Source organism: Podarcis bocagei (assembly GCF_964188305.1).
Source record: "Podarcis bocagei genome assembly, chromosome: 1".
In the NCBI taxonomy this organism is placed as follows: Eukaryota; Metazoa; Chordata; class Lepidosauria; order Squamata; family Lacertidae; genus Podarcis; species Podarcis bocagei.
In genome coordinates, this window is record NC_138125.1 from 9,855,116 (window position 1) to 9,872,877 (window position 17,762).

The 17,762-nt window shown below is 45.9% G+C and overlaps 1 protein-coding gene across 1 annotated transcript in view; it reads left to right on the forward strand.

The window, feature by feature from the left end:
* The window catches only part of PRKCH (protein kinase C eta), a 121,333-nt gene that overhangs the window by 45,738 nt on the left and 57,833 nt on the right, over positions 1–17,762 (forward strand). Inside the window, exons 3-8 of the mRNA XM_081192480.1 lie at positions 2,891–3,041; positions 7,863–7,897; positions 9,096–9,184; positions 12,393–12,522; positions 14,765–14,892; positions 17,194–17,337. Of these exons, the coding sequence (XP_081048606.1) occupies positions 2,891–3,041; positions 7,863–7,897; positions 9,096–9,184; positions 12,393–12,522; positions 14,765–14,892; positions 17,194–17,337 (677 nt within the window). The remainder of the gene's footprint in view (positions 1–2,890; positions 3,042–7,862; positions 7,898–9,095; positions 9,185–12,392; positions 12,523–14,764; positions 14,893–17,193; positions 17,338–17,762) is intronic.

A 17,762-nucleotide genomic window follows, 5' to 3' on the forward strand; every position in this document is an offset into this window, starting at 1 on the left:
ACATCTGGAAGGCCACAGTTTCCATACAGTATAGTACTCGAATCTGGAACTGCCCTTGCGTGAGCATCCTTACTTTCTGGCACGCTGCTCTCGCAAGCTCTTTCAGGGATGTCTGAGTTCACGCATGGTCTCCTGAGAGCATCCCAGAGACTGCTGAGCAAGGTGGTCAACAGGGAGAGCTTAAAAGCTCTTTCCGCTTGGGGGGGGGGGGAACCTGGCACAAAAAGAGCTTTTAGGTTCTCTGCAGTTAATTTGCACGATTTCAGCCGGCCGGCATCCAACTGCACAAGGTTGAAAGTTGGGTGCTTATACGATCTGATCACACTGCAGCGATTCAGACAGAGCTTCGAGATATGAGAATAATAATAATAATAATAATAATAATAATAATAATAATAATAATAATAATTTAATAATTTTTATTTATACCCCGCCCTCCCCAGCCAAGGCCGGGCTCAGGGCGGCTAACAAGCAATAATAATATGTATCTGAAGATACATGTATAATAATGTATCTGAAGAAGTGTGCATGCACACGAAAGCTTATACCAAGAACTAACTTAGTTGGTCTTTAAGGTGCTACAGGAAGGAATTTTTTTATTTTAAGCAATAATAAAAACAAGTTGAATGAATACAACTTAAAAACAAGATTAAAATACAACATTGAAACATTGAAACATTAAAATGCAGCCTCATCACAGGAGGAGAAAGGAAAAGGAAAGAGGTGGAGGGAATCAAATTGGCTCCAAGCCAAAGGCCTGGTGGAACAACTCTGTCTTACAGGTCCTGCGGAAAGAAATCAGATCCTGCAGGGCCCTGGTCTCATGAGACAGAGCGTTCCACCAGGCTGGAGCCAGTGTTGAAAAGGCCCTTGCTCTGGTTGAGGCTAATCTGGCTTCCTTAGGGCCTGGGACCTCTAGAGTGTTGCTATTTATGGACCTTGAGGCTCTCCGTGGGGCATACCAGGCGAGGCGGTCCCGTAGGTACGAGGGTCCTAGGCCGTGAAGGGCTTTAAAGGTCAAAACCAGCATCTTAAATCTGACCCTGTCCTCCACTGGGAGCCAGAGCAGCTGGAAAAGCACTGGATGAATATGCTCCCAGGGCAGAAAAGGATCTGCAAGCAAAAAAGAAAGGATAGGGACCATATGATCCCAGAAGTGGAGATCCTGGGTTTCAGAAGGCGATTGGATGGCTGATGGAGCGGAGAGAATGAGGGGGAGGAGAGGAGATAAGGAGGAGCAAGGAATGAAGGTGCTTAAAGATACAGTGGTACCTCAGGTTAAGAACTTAATTCGTTTTGGAGGTCCGTTCTTAACCTGAAATTGTTCTTAACCTGAAGACCACTTTAGCTAATAGGGCCTCCCGCTGCTGCCGTGCCGCCGGAGCACGATTTCTGTTCTCATCCTGAAGCAAAGTTCTCAACCCGAGGTACTATTTCTGGGTTAGCGGAGTCTGTAACCTGAAGCGTCTGTAACCTGAGTGAAATATACCCGGAGTCAAGAGTAGATTTCATGCTCTTTATTCAGCTCATAGTGGTGAGGAGGAATGGAAGTTCCCCCACAATATCTGCTTTATATACATTATTTACACAATGGGCTGCATGTGATTGGCTAATTCTGGGATTCTCCTGTAGGCCAATCAGGTTGCGGATTCACTTCCACCTGGAGCTGGATTGGGTGGCTCCTGTGGACCAATCATACTGCTGCATTGTTCTAGGACCAATCAGACTGCTGCATTCTGAATCCTATTGTTCTAGGACCAATCAGACTGCTGCATTCTGAATCCTATTGTTCTAGGACCAATCATACTGCTGCATTGTTCTAGGACCAATCAGACTGCTGCATTCTGAATCCTATTGTTCTAGGACCAATCAGACTGCTGCATTCTGAATCCTATTGTTCTAGGACTAATCAGACTGCTGCATTCTGAATCCTATTCAACTCAGTACATAACACCAAGGTACCACTGTATCATGTTTTGAGATAACTTGTGGTTGAAAATTAAAGGAAAAGTGTGGCAAATAACCGAGAAAGCGTGTTCTCACTAAAAGAGAGCACGTGTTGCGGATGGGGCCGAACAAAACTCCACTTGGTTGCCAGGCAGTATTAGATTCAAGGGGCCTGGAGCAGATTGGAGGATGGTGTTACTGGGGTAAATTTGATGTTGCCAATTTAGGGGTGGGATCAGTGGTTATTTAAGCAAGGTCCACAGCTTTCTCTTTCTCTTTCGCTGTGGACATCGGATCTCCCGCCCTCCCTCCCTTGATTTGGGCTTGCGCTTTGACCTTGCTCTGCCTGTCATGGGGTCGTTCGCATTGGTGCGGGGGCCCAGTAGGAATTTTCCAATTGGCTGATTAGTGTGTGCCTTTTGGGTTTTGCCTACTGCTTAGCAAATCGTCACAACTTGTAAGGTTGGCGGTTAGGCATTGGTTAAATTGGTTGGTGGAGGGGTATGGATTGGCTGTGCCTGCCCCTCCAATGCTGCTGCTGACGGGTATTCCGTTAAAGGAATTCTGAAGCTTACCATCCCCTTCGTCCAAACCCTGACGGCAGGGTGCGGGCCGCGTAAGCTTCAAGGAACATGCGCGGAGTAGCTGAGGGCCTGTGACGCAGCTCCAGCTGACTCTGTCCCTTGTTCCTCCGGGACTGACTAGGGAGTCAGTGCTGTCCCCCAAGGCGGGGGGTGACAGATAGTCATAACCAATGCCTAAGCAACCACTCTCAATTTGTATGAAAATAAAGTTGTGGCCAAAAGTATGCCAAAAACCTTAAACAAAAATTATGTGTGATGTGTGAGTTATTGGGGAAGGGGTTTTGGGGGACCTCAGCACGCAACTAGTGCTGATAAACATTTGCTTCCCTGTTTTGTCTCCTTTACCTTTGTACACGCAGGAACTCTCCAGAGGGACAGAATATTTAAGAACTTCACCCGGAAGCGCCAACGGGCTATGCGGCGGCGAGTCCATCAAGTCAATGGGCACAAGTTTATGGCTACCTATTTGCGGCAACCCACGTACTGCTCGCACTGCCGGGAGTTTATCTGGTGAGAGAGAGGCTTCGAAATGGAGAGTCTTCCCATTGTCTCTTGCTAATCCCTTCGCTAGGAACAGCCCTACCTGCAACAATTTCTCTCCGCAGATCAAAGAGAAGGGGCCACAACAGAGGCACAAAGTGCAGCTCTCTGACCTAAGATAGGGGTGGAAAAGATAGTCAGAGCCATCGTGTCTGCTTATGAAGATTTGCAGGCAGCCCGTAGAATATCCAAAGGGAAGGGGGAGGAATTAGATTCACCCTAAATGTAAAGGTGGATTGGCCTGATTTGCACTGTCTGAAACATCTGTGCCGAAACGCAGCCATTGTTGGAAATTTGTGCTTCTCCAAATTTGGTTCTTCAGTCAAGTAACATGTGCAAAACTGCATATAGAAGGGTAAAGAGTTGTATCCAAGTAATATGGAGTAGGCCCATTGAAATGAACCGACCTAACTCAGCTGTGTCCATTAATGTCCAGTGGTCCTCTATGAGTAGGATGAACTTTGTATTCAACCCGAAGCATGCATAAGAATGCATATATTATTAGTGAAAACAACATACCGAAATGTTCGAGAGAATTGCCTTGCAAAAATATTACTGTTAGGCCAAATTTGTATACAAAAATGTGTGCAGTATGATAAATTCACATGGAAATCCTGCTGAGTTTTCGGATTTTAAGAATTTTTGAAAATTAATCTGCAAACTGATGTGGAAAGGTGGAGAACTGAGAGAAACCGAGATTGACCCATCCCTAAATATTCCACATCCTGAGAATCACAGCTTTTATTTTAAAAGGCAAGATTTCATCATCATCATTTATTTCAGGGCCAAATGCAGCCATTGAGATACCTCTCTCAGGCCACTGGGACTCTGCCTAGGCAATACCTGTTTTTAATATAGTGTTTTAATTTAATTTTAAAATGGAGTTTGAATGGTTGCATGGTTTATCTTGTATTTAAAAACGCAAAATAAAAACACAAAATGCAAATTCTTATTTTTTACAAGCAGAAACAAGTGACCCCTCTTCCCCTGCCTTTACTTCTGTTAAATAGTGGGAAAGATGGACAAAGGACACAGCTCTGTTAGATTCACAGCTCTTTATTACAGCAGTTAGAACTGTTCCTGGAGTCAGACTGACAGCAGCCTAGCTGGCTGCTTTATATAATACTAAGTAACCTGTAACAGTAACAACTCCCAACTAGCTAACCAATCAGTGAGCTACAATTCTCAATCCTTCATTTGCATACTGGTGGCCCTGAGTGAGAACTGCAGCTAATCTTAATACATAACGACTTCTAGGTGAAACCACTGCCCCTTTCAACTCTAAACTCAGGCTTTGTCCTTATAACTCTCGATGAATTGAGGGAGGGGCCCCATCACACCCATTTGCCGTCTCATACAGAGCCCATAGAACCAGAGAGTTGGAAGGGACCACAAGGGTCATCTAGAACCAGGCAGAGGGCCTTCTTGGTAGTGGCACCTGCCCTGTGGAACGCCCTCCCATCAGATTTCAAGGAAATAAACAGCTATATGACTTTTAGAAGACATCTGAAGGCAGCCCTGTTTTGGGAGGTTTTTAATGTTTGATGTCTTATTGTGTTTTTAATATTCTGTTGGGAGCCGCCCAGAGCGGCTGGGGAAACCCAGCCAGAAGGGCAGTGTATAAATAATAGTTGTTATTATTATTATTATAGTCCAACCCCCTGAAATGCAGAAAACTTTTGCCCAACATGGGGCTTGAACCCAATGGCCCGGAGATTAAGAGCCTCATGCTCTACCAACAGAGTTATAATTTCCCTTTCATAGAATCATAGTTGGAAGAGACCACAAGGGTCATCGAGTCCAACCCCCTGCCAAGCAGGAAACACCATCAGAGCACTCCTGACATATGGTTGTCAAGCCTCTGCTTAAAGACCTCCAAAGTAGGAGACTCCACCACACTCCTTGGCAGCAAATTCCACTGTCGAACAGCTCTTACTGTCAGGAAGTTCTTCCTAATGTTTAGGTGGAATCTTCTTTCTTGTAGTTTGGATCCATTGCTCCGTGTCCGCTTCTCTGGAGCAGCAGAAAACAACCTTTCTCCCTCCTCTATGTGACATCCTTTTATATATTTGAACATGGCTATCATATCACCCCTTAGCCTCCTCTTCTCCAGGCTAAACATGCCCAGCTCCCTTAGCCGTTCCTCATAAGGCATCGTTTCCAGGCCTTTGACCATTTTGGTTGCCCTCCTCTGGACACGTTCCAGTTTGTCAGTGTCCTTCTTGAACTGTGGTGCCCAGAACTGGACACAGTACTCCAGGTGAGGTCTGACCAGAGCAGAATACAGTGGCACTATTACTTCCCTTGATCTAGATGCTATACTCCTATTGATGCAGCCCAGAATTGCATTGGCTTTTTTAGCTGCCGCGTCACACTGTTGGCTCATGTCAAGTTTGTGGTCAACCAAGACTCCTAGATCCTTTTCACATGTACTGCTCTCCAGCCAGGTGTCACCCATCTTGTATTTGTGCCTCTCATTTTTTTTTGCCCAAGTGCAATACTTTACATTTCTCCCTGTTAAAATTCATCTTGTTTGTTTTGGCCCAGTTCTCTAATCTGTCAAGGTCGTTTTGAAGTGTGATCCTGTCCTCTGGCGTGTTAGCCACCCCTCCCAGTTTGGTGTCATCTGCAAATTTGATCTATCGTAGATCAATGGCCTATCGTAGTCTGGCTTATGTTTTAACACTTGCCGGAGTTCTTTTGCCTACCGAGGATGGATTCTCTCTTCCTCCTCCTACTCCTCCTCTTCTTCTTCTTTATTGAAAGATGATATATGAAAGTTAGAAAAAGTTAGGTGAAAAGATGGGGGACACAAGAGCCCTTATAGAGTCCTTTGCAGGTTCTCCATTGGTCGGAGAAAATAACAGAGGCCAACCAGAGAATATTGAGAAGCAAAGCAGCTAGTAAGCCTGATTTTTATTGAACTGTTGCAACAGGGTGCCCCTTCACATGGAGGAGAAAGGAGGAGGAACCAGAACAAAGGTGTGCCTGCCGTTATATAGACATTTTAAATTGCCTGCCCTGGAGTCCAAGACCACCCCTCAGATGCATCATACCTACATCACAGAAAAGGCGGTCTACAACAGAAATTTGAATGTTGTTGTTTTTCCTGTCTGCCAGGTTATCTGATAATGCCTTATCTGATTACCTTTCCTGGTAGTCTGGCCATTCCTTTGAGATGGTACTCACTTACCGTATTTTTCGCTCTATAACATGCACCCGACCATAAAACGCACATAGTTTTTAGAGGAGGAAAACAAGAAAAAAAAATATTCTAAACAAAACAGTGGATGTATGATTTTTGTGGTTCATGCTGTGGCCACAGACATGTGATCTGACAGTGAGTTTGGAGTAGCCCAATGCAAAAATCCTGAGGATCCATGTGGAGCCATGCTTTGTAACCACGTTTTTGCACCACTGCGGCCCCAGGCAACAGTGGGTGCGTGATTTTTTTGGTGCAAGATGTAGCCATGGACATGCTATGTGATCTGATGGTGAATTTGGGGTGACCCAGTGCAAAAATCCTGAGGATCCATGTGGATCCGTGCTTTGTAACCACATTTTAAGTGGGGAGGGAAGGAAAAGCACTCAAGGGACAAGGAGAAGGATGCTGCTAATAATGAAGAAGAGGGGTATAAGGGGAGAAGGCTCCTCTCCCACTTTGCTCCTTTAAAGCAAGCAGGCTCTGCTTTTCTTCCTCTTCCCGCTCATCCCCGGCTTAGCGAGCTGAAAAACTTTGCTGCTATGTAGCGAGCTGAGTGGGGAGGAGAGAGGGACAGAGAGCCTGCTTGCTTTAAAGGAACCAACCGGACAGGAGCCGCTTATTACACTCTCCTCTCCCGCTTTGCTCCTTTAAAGAAGCAGGCTCTCTGTCCCTCTCTCCTCCCCACTCAGCGGCTCTTCTCCCGCTTTGCTGTTTCAAAGCGAGCCACGGAGGAGGGAAGGAAGGGGAACCATGGATCCTCTGCTCACGACTGCAGCAGATCCCCCCCGCCACCCGTAGGCATTCCCTCCATAACACGCGCAGACATTTCCCCTTACTTTCTAGGAGGAAAAAAGTGAGTGTTATGGTGCAAAAAATACGGTAATTCCTGAGACAATGGGAAGGTTCCCTCACCCCCTCCCTCCTTTCAGAGAAACATTTGGTCAGTTTTGGGAGTCAAAATGGTTTTAGGACTGTCTTCCTGTGCTGCTCCAGACATGTGGTTTATATATTTATGTACGTGTTTGCTTGTTACATTTATGAACATTTATTATATATATATATGAGACCTTAATTTTTTTTATTACAAAGTTAACCTACATCTACAGTGTTTATAAAAACAGATTTTTGATCTGTGGTCATTCCTTTTGCTTGCCTGTATCGGAGTGAAGAGGAGCAAGACAGATGAATCCATTGGTCTTTAAATTGCTAAGAGGTGCCTCTGCCTGATGTATTGACTCCCATGGGGGAGTCAGCTTTGAGCCAGGAGAATAGAAAAATAGTGAAACTTCTTTAAATGTATGGTTTTTTGTTTTTGTTTTCATACGCAAGAGAAGCCTATGAACCTGCTATGTCTGTCCAGTGAGGGGTAGGGAGCAAAAAGGATCAGCCGTGATTGCGTCAGTCTGCTCTGACTCTGCTCAAGGAGAGGTGAAAAAGTCTCCAAAAGAGCTGTTTTTTACATTTGCATTGTAAACTGTGTCACTGCTGCTTTCCCAGCCACTGTGTTGTTGTGTACAAACCTGACCTGATTTTGGCTCTTTTATCTGTTCCTGAGTCATGCGCTTTCTCTGTTTTGTCTCCAACAGGGGAGTATTTGGAAAGCAAGGATACCAGTGCCAAGGTAGTGTGCCTCATCTCTCTCTCGCTGAAATGCACATGCCACAAATTGGCCTTTTCTATTGCCGCACAGACCCCGTTAAAATGCATGGGAGATATACTCAAGGCTGGTTCTCAGTGAATCAGGCCCATGCTGAAGTTTAGGCTGAGGTTATGCATATCTCTGGGTGTGCTGGTAGACAACATTAGTCATACCAGCTAAGGCCATTTTGATCTGAAAGGGTCCTTTCGGAGTCCATATGACGCAAATGGATATCGCCAAATAATTTCTCTGCCTCTCTGTTGATACAAAATAAAAATAAAAAATTCCTTCCAGTAGCACCTTAGAGACCAACTAAGTTTGTTATTGGTATGAGCTTTCGTATTTGAAGAAGTGTGCATGCACACGAAAGCTCATACCAATAACAAACTTAGTTGGTCTCCAAGGTGCTACTGGAAGGAATTTTGTTTGTTTGTTTCGACTATGGCAGACCAACATGGCTACCTACCTGTAACTATCTCTGTTGATAGTTATATTGGTTGCAATTGATGGTCAGTCTATTCTGGAGAAGTCCGGTCTGTCACTTCTTGTCACCCCTATGTGGGGGACGATGGACCTATGGAACTCCTTGCCACAAGATGTAGTTAGTGGCAACTTAGAGGGCCTTTGTAGGGGGGTGGAACAGGGGAAGGATTAGACAAATAGATGGAACACAGACCTGTCATCAGCTATGAATGTTGCAATTGCCTTGATGTTTGTAGTTTGTAGTTTGCCCCTGTAGTTAACAGCAGCCTGGGGGATTTCATAGAATCTTAGAATTGTAGAGTTGGAAGGGACCAATAGAGGGTCATCTATTTCAATCTCCTGCAACGCAGGAATCTTTTGCCCAACACGGGGCTCAAACCCACAACCCTGAGATTAGCAGTCTGATGCTCTACCGACTGAGCTAGGGTGCTGTTAGGGGATCAGCACAGGGGCAAATGGTTAAATCCACCCCTTCCTCCTGTGCTTTGACTCCAGCCCAACACCTACCCATCACCTCCGCAGCTCCTTTGAGAAGAAGATAAAAATGTTGGTGCTTCCATTTTCCAGGGCAACTAATAGATGTTGGCCCTGATATATGTAATACAGAGCATTGGGCTTCCCAGTGATTCTTGTCGATCTCATCTTCCTGTTCTGTTTCAACCCTTCCCCCCCCCCCACGCCTGCGTCTGTTTTCCAGTTTGCACGTGTGTCGTGCACAAGCGCTGCCACCATCTCATTGTCACGGCTTGCACGTGCCAGAACAATAGTCACAAGGTGAACACAAAGGTAAAGCCACAGTTACACATTTGGGGTTCTGTAGCTTATTGCAATGTACCGTATTTTTCGCTCTATAACACGCACTTGACCATAACACGCACATAGTTTTTAGAGGAGGAAAATCCATAGGCATGCCACCCGTAGGCATTCTCTCCATAACACGCACAGACATTTCCCCTTACTTTTTAGGAGGAAAAAAGTGAGTGTTATGGTGCAAAAAATACGGTAATTTATTCACCTCTCTGTCGATCCGCCTGTTTCTATAGAGCAACACACTTTGTTTAATGCATTTTCAGGCTGTGGGTTTGCATGTGTACTTGGTGCCAGGATCTGTTGGTTTTGTGTGATAAAAGATGAATGGGTGTACCCTGCTGAGATGGAGTAACTTCACCCTATGTTCCTCTGCCACTTCCACCTTTGTCCTGGAGCCGAAGACAACCTCCTTAGGCCCATTCACTTCAATGGGCTTAATCCTCTGACTTATGCCAAGTCCGTGAATAAGTGAATAAGGAGTGGGCTATCTTTAAGGAATACAATCAAAATTTATGTGGGAAAAGTAGAATTTCTGACAGATATTGAGTGAATCCAGAAAACGATTAGAGTGAAAGGAGAGTATAGTCAAGATAGAAGAAGAGATTAAAGAAATAATGGAATGCGTTTAAGCTAATTGGAAAAATAAAGTAGCATAACAAGAACGGCTGGAAGTCAAGTCACTTGGTGGGTGTCCGTGTGGGGTAGGAGTGTAGGTATGTTGATATGTACAGTATTGGTAGGTGTTATATAGAGTAATGTAGGTATGTTTTATGTTATGAAAATAAGGTGGTGTGTTGTGTATAATAATAATAATAATTTTTTATTTATACCCCGCCCTCCCCAGCCAAGGCCGGGCTCAGAGCGGCTTACAAGCAATAATAAAAACAAGATGAGTGATTACAACTTAAAAACAAAAATAAAATACAACATTAAAATAATGGAACATTAAAATATTAAAATGGAGCCTCATTGCAGGAGAAGGAAAAGAAAAAAGAAAAAGGGGGCGGAGGGAATCAAATTGGCTCCAATCCAAAGGCCAGGCGGAACAACTCTGTCTTACAGGCCCTGCGGAAAGAGATCAGATCCTTCAGGGCCCTGGTCTCATGAGACAGAGCGTTCCACCAAGTTGGAGCCAGTGCTGAAAAGGCCCTGGCTCTGGTTGAAGCCAATCTAACTTCCTTAGGGCCTGGGACCACTAGGGTGTTGTTATTTATGGACCTTGAGGCTCTCCGTGGGGCATACCAGGCGAGGCGGTCCCGTAGGTACGAGGGTCCTAGGCCGTGAAGGGCTTTAAAGGTCAAAAGCAGCACCTTAAATCTGACCCTGTACTCCACCGGGAGCCAGTGCAGCTTGAAAAGCACTGGATGAATATGCTCCCATGGCAGAGACCCTGTGAGGAGCCTCGCTGCAGCATTCTGTACCCGCTGGAGTTTCTGGGACAGCTTCAAGGGCAGCCCCGCGTAGAGCGAGTTACAGTAGTCAAGCCTGGAGATGACTGTCGCATGGATCACTGTGGCCAGGTCGGGGCGGGAAAGGTAAGGGACCAACTGCTTGATGCGGCGAAGGTGGAAAAATGTCGCCTTGGCTGTTGCTGTGACTTGCGCCTCCATGGAAAGGGAGGCGTCAAGGATTACACCCAAACTCTTAACGGAAGGCAATGGCACTAATTGGGCCCCCGCAAGAGAAGGGAGTTGGTCCCTCATCCCCATGCTATCCCGACCTAGCCATAGGACCTCTGTCTTCGAAGGATTTAGTTTCAATCGGCTCCCACGAAACCATCCAGCCACAGCTTCCAAGCATCTGGTCAGTGTGTAAGGGGCTGAGTTGGTGTGGCCATCCATCAGTAGATAGAGCTGAGTGTCATCAGCATATTGATGACAGCCCAGCCCAAAGCTCCGGATAATCTGGGCAAGAGGGCGCATAAAGATGTTAAAAAGCATTGGGGAGAGAATTGCGCCCTGCGGCACTCCACACACTAAGGAGTGGCGTGATGACATTTCCTTCCCTAGTGCCATCCTCTGTCCCCGACCAGAGATAAAAGAGCACAACCAGTTACGGGCTATGCCCTGTATCCCCACGTCTGCAAGGCGATGGTCCAGAAGATCATGATCGACCATGTCAAAGGCTGCTGACAAATCTAAAAGGATCAGCAGTCCTGACCCGCCTCGATCCAGTTGTCTACGGATATCATCTGTTAGGGCAACCAGAGCCGTCTCCGTCCCAAAACCAGGACGGAAACCGGACTGAAATGGATCTAATGCTGATGTTTCCTCCAGAAACCTACCAAGCTGTTCAGCAACCGCTCTCTCAATTACCTTACCCAGGTATGGAAGATTTGAAACTGGGCGGTAATTGGATAGGTCTAAGGGATCTAATGAAGTTTTCTTTAAGAGTGGACGCACCACTGCTTCCTTCAGTTCCCCTGGGAATGTCCCCGTGTCAAGGGACAAATTGATAATTTCAACCAGGGGGGTCCGCGCAACATCTGGACACTCCCTAATCAGCCAAGACGGGCACGGATCAAGGAGGCAGGTGGTGGGCCTACCAACTTGGAGGAATCTATCCACATCAGTCGGGAGTATCCGATCGAAATGGTCCAACACTGGACCTGAAGTCAGTCGAGGGGCCTCCAGTTCAGTCACTGTATCTAAATTGGCAGGGAGGTCACGGCGGAGCAACAGGACTTTCTCCGCAAAAAAGCTCGCGAATGCCTCACAGCTGTGGGTCGAATTTGTGCTTAAATTTGGTTGTCCTCCTAAGGACGTTATTGACCTAATTATTCTAAAAAGTTGTGCCGGGCGAGAGCTAGTGGATGCAATGGAAGCTGCAAAGTAAGATTTCTTAGCAGCTTTCATAGCCATCTCATAGGCTTTCATAAGCGTCCTATAAGATGTTCTTGAGGCTCCGTCACGTATGTGCATTGTGTAAATGTATATGTATGTGTTTTATATGTTAATAAATTTTAAATAATAAAATAAAATAAAGGCTTGCTAGGCAGTTAGAACTAGGCAAGTTAGAAAAGCATTGCATTGTTTCTGCAAGGCAATGGAAGGTGTAACCCTCCATTGGCTATTAATGGTATTTTTTGCTGGGAGGGAGAGGAGGATATTCTTGTGTGTGTTTTTACTTGATTTCCCACCTCCCCAACTAACCAGCCTTTCCTCTATTGCTGCTACCTCCTCAGATTTCTGAGCAGAGATTTGGAATCAACATCCCTCACAAATTCCGGATCCACAATTACAAAGTGCCCACCTTCTGCGACCACTGCGGCTCTTTGCTTTGGGGCATCATGAGGCAAGGTCTACAGTGCAAAAGTAAGCCAGAATTCATATTACTTTCTCACTTGTTGTTTTATTATAGAGTTGTTTTATTATTTATAGAGCCAGTGTGGTGTAGTGGTTAAGAGCGGTAGATTCGTAATCTGGTGAACTGGGTTCGATTCCCCGCTCCTCCACATGCAGCTGCTGGGTGACCTTGGGCTAGTCACACTTCTGTGAAGTCTCTCAGCCCCACTCACCTCACAGAGTGTTTGTTGTGGGGGAGGAAGGGAAAGGAGAATGTTAGCCACTTTGAGACTCCTTCGGGTAGTGATAAAGCGGGCTATCAAATCCAAACTCTTCTACTTCTTCTTTTGCAAAAGGCCAACAGCCCCTTCCTCATATGATGGTTTGGGTTTCCTGTTTGCGAGGGGAAGCTGTTGAACATTCAGATGGGGTTGGGAATATCTCCTGCTTGAAACCTTGGAGAGCCGCTGCAAATACTGAGACAATACTGAGTTAGAGGGACCAGTTGGTCTGACTATGAACTTGGCAGCTACTCTGTTCCTATTTAAATCAATCTTCAGAACCACGAGGGCTGGAATCGTATTATAATTAATGGAGGTGCCATAGTGTCAAGAGCAAGTGGACAGTAAATCACACGGTGCGAGTTGGAGTTAACTCTTTATTAGCAAGAACACGATCTGCTCAGACTTGGCTGAGTGTCAGGGCTAATGAGCACAGCAACTCATCCCTGGGAGGGCTTGCCCCATGCATCAGTTGCTGACACTGAAAGTCCCTGCCTCCCCACAACCGTTAATAATAATAATAATAATAATAATAATAATAATAATAATAATAATAATTTATTATTTATACACCGCCCATCTGGCTGGGTTTCCCAAGCCACACTGGGCGGCTTCCAACAGAATGTTAATATACAATAGTCTATTAAACATTAAAAGCTTCCCTGATGTCTTCTAAAAGTCTGGTAGTTGTTGTTCTCTTTGACATCTGGTGGGAGGGCGTTCCTCAGGGCGGGTGCCACTACCGAGAAGGCCCTCTGCCTGGTTGCCTGTAACTTGGCTTCTTGCAGCGAGGGAACTGCCAGAAGGCCCTCGGAGCTGAACCTCAGTGTCCAGGCGGAACAATGGGGGTGGAGACACTCCTTCAGGTATACTGGACTGAGGCTGTTTAGGGCTTTAAAGGTCAGCACCAACACTTTAAATTGTGCTCGGAAACATACTGGGAGCCAGTGTAGGTCTTTCAAGACCAGTGGTCTCGGCGGCTGCTCCCAGTCACCAGTCTAGCTGCCACATTCTGGATTAATTGTAGTTTCTGGGTCACCTTCAAAGGTAGCCCCACATAGAATGCATTTCAGTGGTCCAAGTGGGAGATAACCAGAGCATGCACCACTCTGGCGAGACAGTCCGTGGGCAGGTAGGGTCTCAGCCTGTGTACCAGATGGAGCTGATAAACAGCTGCCCTGGACACAGAATTGACCTGCTCCTCCATGGAGAGATTCTCCACGCTCACTAAGCCTTGTTGCCTCTACAGCTTCTAACTACAGCTTTAGGTTCTCATAACTGGCTGACAATGAGAAGTCTTCAGCCAGGCCTTTGGCTAATTAACATCCTATAGCCTTCCAAATGTGCTTTTTGGGGGGATGGTATTGGTTTGTTTTGCTCCTGTTCTTGTTTTTATTGTGTATTTTATGTTTTCATCTTGTATTTTTATGCTGCGAACTGCCCCAAGATCTTCGGGCGAATACGAATTTAAGAAATAACATAGGGATGTGGGTGGTGCTGTGGGTTAAACCACAGAGCCAAGGACTTGCCGATTAGAAGGTCGGCGGTTTGAATCCCTGCGACGGGGTGAGCTCCCGTTGCTCGGTCCCAGCTTCTACCAACCTAGCAGTTCGAAAGCACAACAAAGTGCAAGTAGATAAATAGGTACCCCTCCGGCGGGAAAGTAAACGGCGTTTCCGTGTGCTGCTCTGGTTTGCCAGAAGCGGCTTAGTCATGCTGGTCACACGACCCAGAAGCTGTACGCTGGCTCCTTCGGCCAATAAAGCGAGATGAGCGCCGCAACCCCAGAGTCGGTCACGACTGGACCTAATGGTCAGGGGTCCCTTTACCTTTAAGAAATAACATAACATAAATAAACAGCCAGGCAGATGCCATTGCCCTTCTGCCATTCTAAATCAGGTTTATGGAAATATTACCTTGTGCATTGCTCAGTGCATTGATTCTGCCCCCGCTCACTCTTTGTCCCATTTCTTTCTTTGTCCCTCTTTCAGTATGCAAAATGAATGCACATATTCGTTGCGAAGCCAACGTAGCACCGAACTGCGGCGTGAACGCTGCAGAGCTGGCCAAGACGCTGGCGTGTATGGGCTTGCAACCAGGAAACATTTCTCCAAATGGGGTAAGGCTTTGTGTAATGGCTATGAGTTACTCGTGCGTAAACTGGTGCCTCTCTAGGCTAATTTGCCTTGTTGAACCTTTCTGACTGCACAGCCCTTGCTCATCGCGGCTGCCTCAGTCGCTGGCAGAATCCGTCAGTGGGCGTTTCTTGAACCTCTTCCAACATAAAAGTTGTTTGACACCCAGTCTCCTCCTCCTCTCACTGCGCGGGAGTCTTCTGCGCAGGGAAGGCGTGGGTAGCGGAGGAACTGTGCTCTCCTCACTGATGTCCAGTGAAGAGTCCTGGAGCCCTCGCTCCACTTCCCCCGTCTGCCCCCCTTTATCCCTGGTGTTGCGCTGATTAGCTTCCCCCTCCACTGAGCCGTTTCTCCCCCTGCTGCTGGGTCCTTCGTCAGCATAATCTGTGAGCCTCCCCTTCGCCTCTCGCTCTGATGTCAGTTCCCTGACACTTTGTTTATCCCTTCTTTCTGGCCCTCCCCTCTTCTCCACGTCAGGAGCTCAAATCGAATCCCGCAGCACAGAGGAGCGCACAGGCCAGATGAACAGTCACTCGTTGGGCTGCTTTTGCTAAAGAGCTGCCCCATCCTCTAGCACAAGGGGTGGGGGACGTGTGGCTCCAAATGTGTCCTTGGGATTCAGTTCCCAATAGCCTAAGCCAGCATGTCAAGATGATGGGAGCCAGAGTCCAAAACTCCTTCAAGGCACCAGGATGGCAGAGGCTGATGGCAACACCTAGGCGGTGTTCAAAACAGCTAGTGAAACACAATTAGAATCATGTTGTTATTTAGTCGTTTAGTCGTGTCCGACTCTTTGTGACCCCATGGACCAGAGCACACCAGGCACTCCTGTCTTCCACTGCCTCCCGCAGTTTGGTCAAACTCATGCTGGTAGCTTTGAGAACATTATCCAACCATCTCATCCTCTGTCGTCCCCTTCTCCTTGTGCCCTCCATCTTTCCCAACATCAGGGTCTTTTCCAGAGGGTCTTCTCTTCTCATGAGGTGGCCAAAGTCTTGGAGCCTCAGCTTCAGGACCTGTCCTTCCAGTGAGCACTCAGGGCTGATTTCCTTCAGAATGGATAGGTTGGATCTTCTTGCAGTCCATGGGACTCTCAAGAGTCTCCTCCAGCACCAGAATTCAAAAGCATCCATTCTTAGGCAATCAGTCTTCTTTATGGTCCAGCTCTCACTTCCATACAACACAATATATCCCAAGGGAGCAGAAAAGACTATTTATGTATGCTGTGTGGGTGTTATTGGCCCAGAGATGGAAAGAGGATAAAGTCCCTAGCAGAGAAGAAGGGCAGATCAAGTTGATGGACTTTGCCGAAATGGCTAAAATGTCCGGAAGAATCAGAAATCAGGAAGACCAAAATGTTAATAAGGAATGGGGAAAATTTATAACTTATCTTAAAGACCATTGTAAACAGCTAAAATCGTTAGTAGGATTGGAATAACACATATAGTTTAATGGTGAATTTTGGACACAATGGAGATATAAAATATTTGGATCATCATAAAAGATAGATGCAGGAGGAAATAATTAATAATAGGACCCACAAAGGGGAAGAGTGAAGTCCAAGAGATTCCTTGGAATCTTCTTTTTATGTTGTATGATGGATATGTGACTGTAAAATTTTAATCTGAAAAACCAAATAAATATATTTATTTTTTAAAAAAATCATACAACACAACAACACTTTAAAACAATGCCACACTAAAATATATAATGGCAGGCTTGATAATCCCACCGCAGAGCCTTGTTTTTAGAAGTATTTTTTTGTGGCAGGGGGAGAGATATGGGTGCCCCCTTTGCCTGAAGTGGCAGCAAGGTTTTCTTTTGGAGGAGTTAAAGAGCAAACAAAGAGGGAAATTTTTGGCCACCTTTCGTATTAATTTCACCCCTGAAAATTCTAAGAATGTGCCTCCCCCAAATGTCACCAAATACAGCATCTTTGTGAGGGAGAAGTGTTTCCACAAAAGTTGAGGGTGGGTATTCAGCCCGCCTCAACCGCAAAGCCTCAAAACAGTCCCCACAGTTGCTCATAGCTGTCAACTTTTCCCTTTTCTTGCGAGGAATCCTATTCGGAATAAGGGAATTTCCCTTTTTAAAAAAGGGAAACGTTGACAGCTATGCAGTTGCTATTAGCTTACTCGATCAGACGGAGCAAGTTTCTGTCCCTCATTGTTATGGAGAAAAAAATGCAAACATCATGAGGGTGTGAATACGTCAGCTATGGCGCTTCCTTGCAAAAATAAAATAAAGTAAGCAATGGCTTGCTGCCTTCTCTCTCCCCCTCCCAGAAACTGGTCTCCAGGTCAACGCTGAGGCGACAGAAAAAAGAGAGTGGAAAAGATGGCAACGAAGTGGCTGAAGTCTCGGCAAGCAAGCTGAAAATTGAGGATTTGCTGTTCATTAGAGTTCTGGGAAAGGGCAGTTTTGGAAAGGTAAGAGTTCCTCGTCGACACCTGGAGTATGGGCAGAACTTGCTCCTCAGTTTCTTCTGTGCAACTTCCATTTCATTTCCACAGGAATTGCGTGTAGAGGGGAAGGAAAACTGGGTTGCACCCAATTTCCCGGCCATTTGGTTCCACCTTTGCGTACTTACTTATTTAAGGACATTTGCAACCCAGTTAACTTTGAATAAATATATCTAAGCAGTGTACAAAACTCAATATATAAAAAACAACAATTTAAAACCATTCCTCTTTGCATCACTACTTATTTAATTAACCTATTTCTATTTGCGCCCATAGATTTATTTATTTTTTTAAGGTGGGAGAAAAGCAGAAGAAATCAGAATCTCCTGCCCAGCACAAAATGAGCTCAAATTCTAGCATAAAAAGCCCCTCTACCCAGTTCCCCCACAACA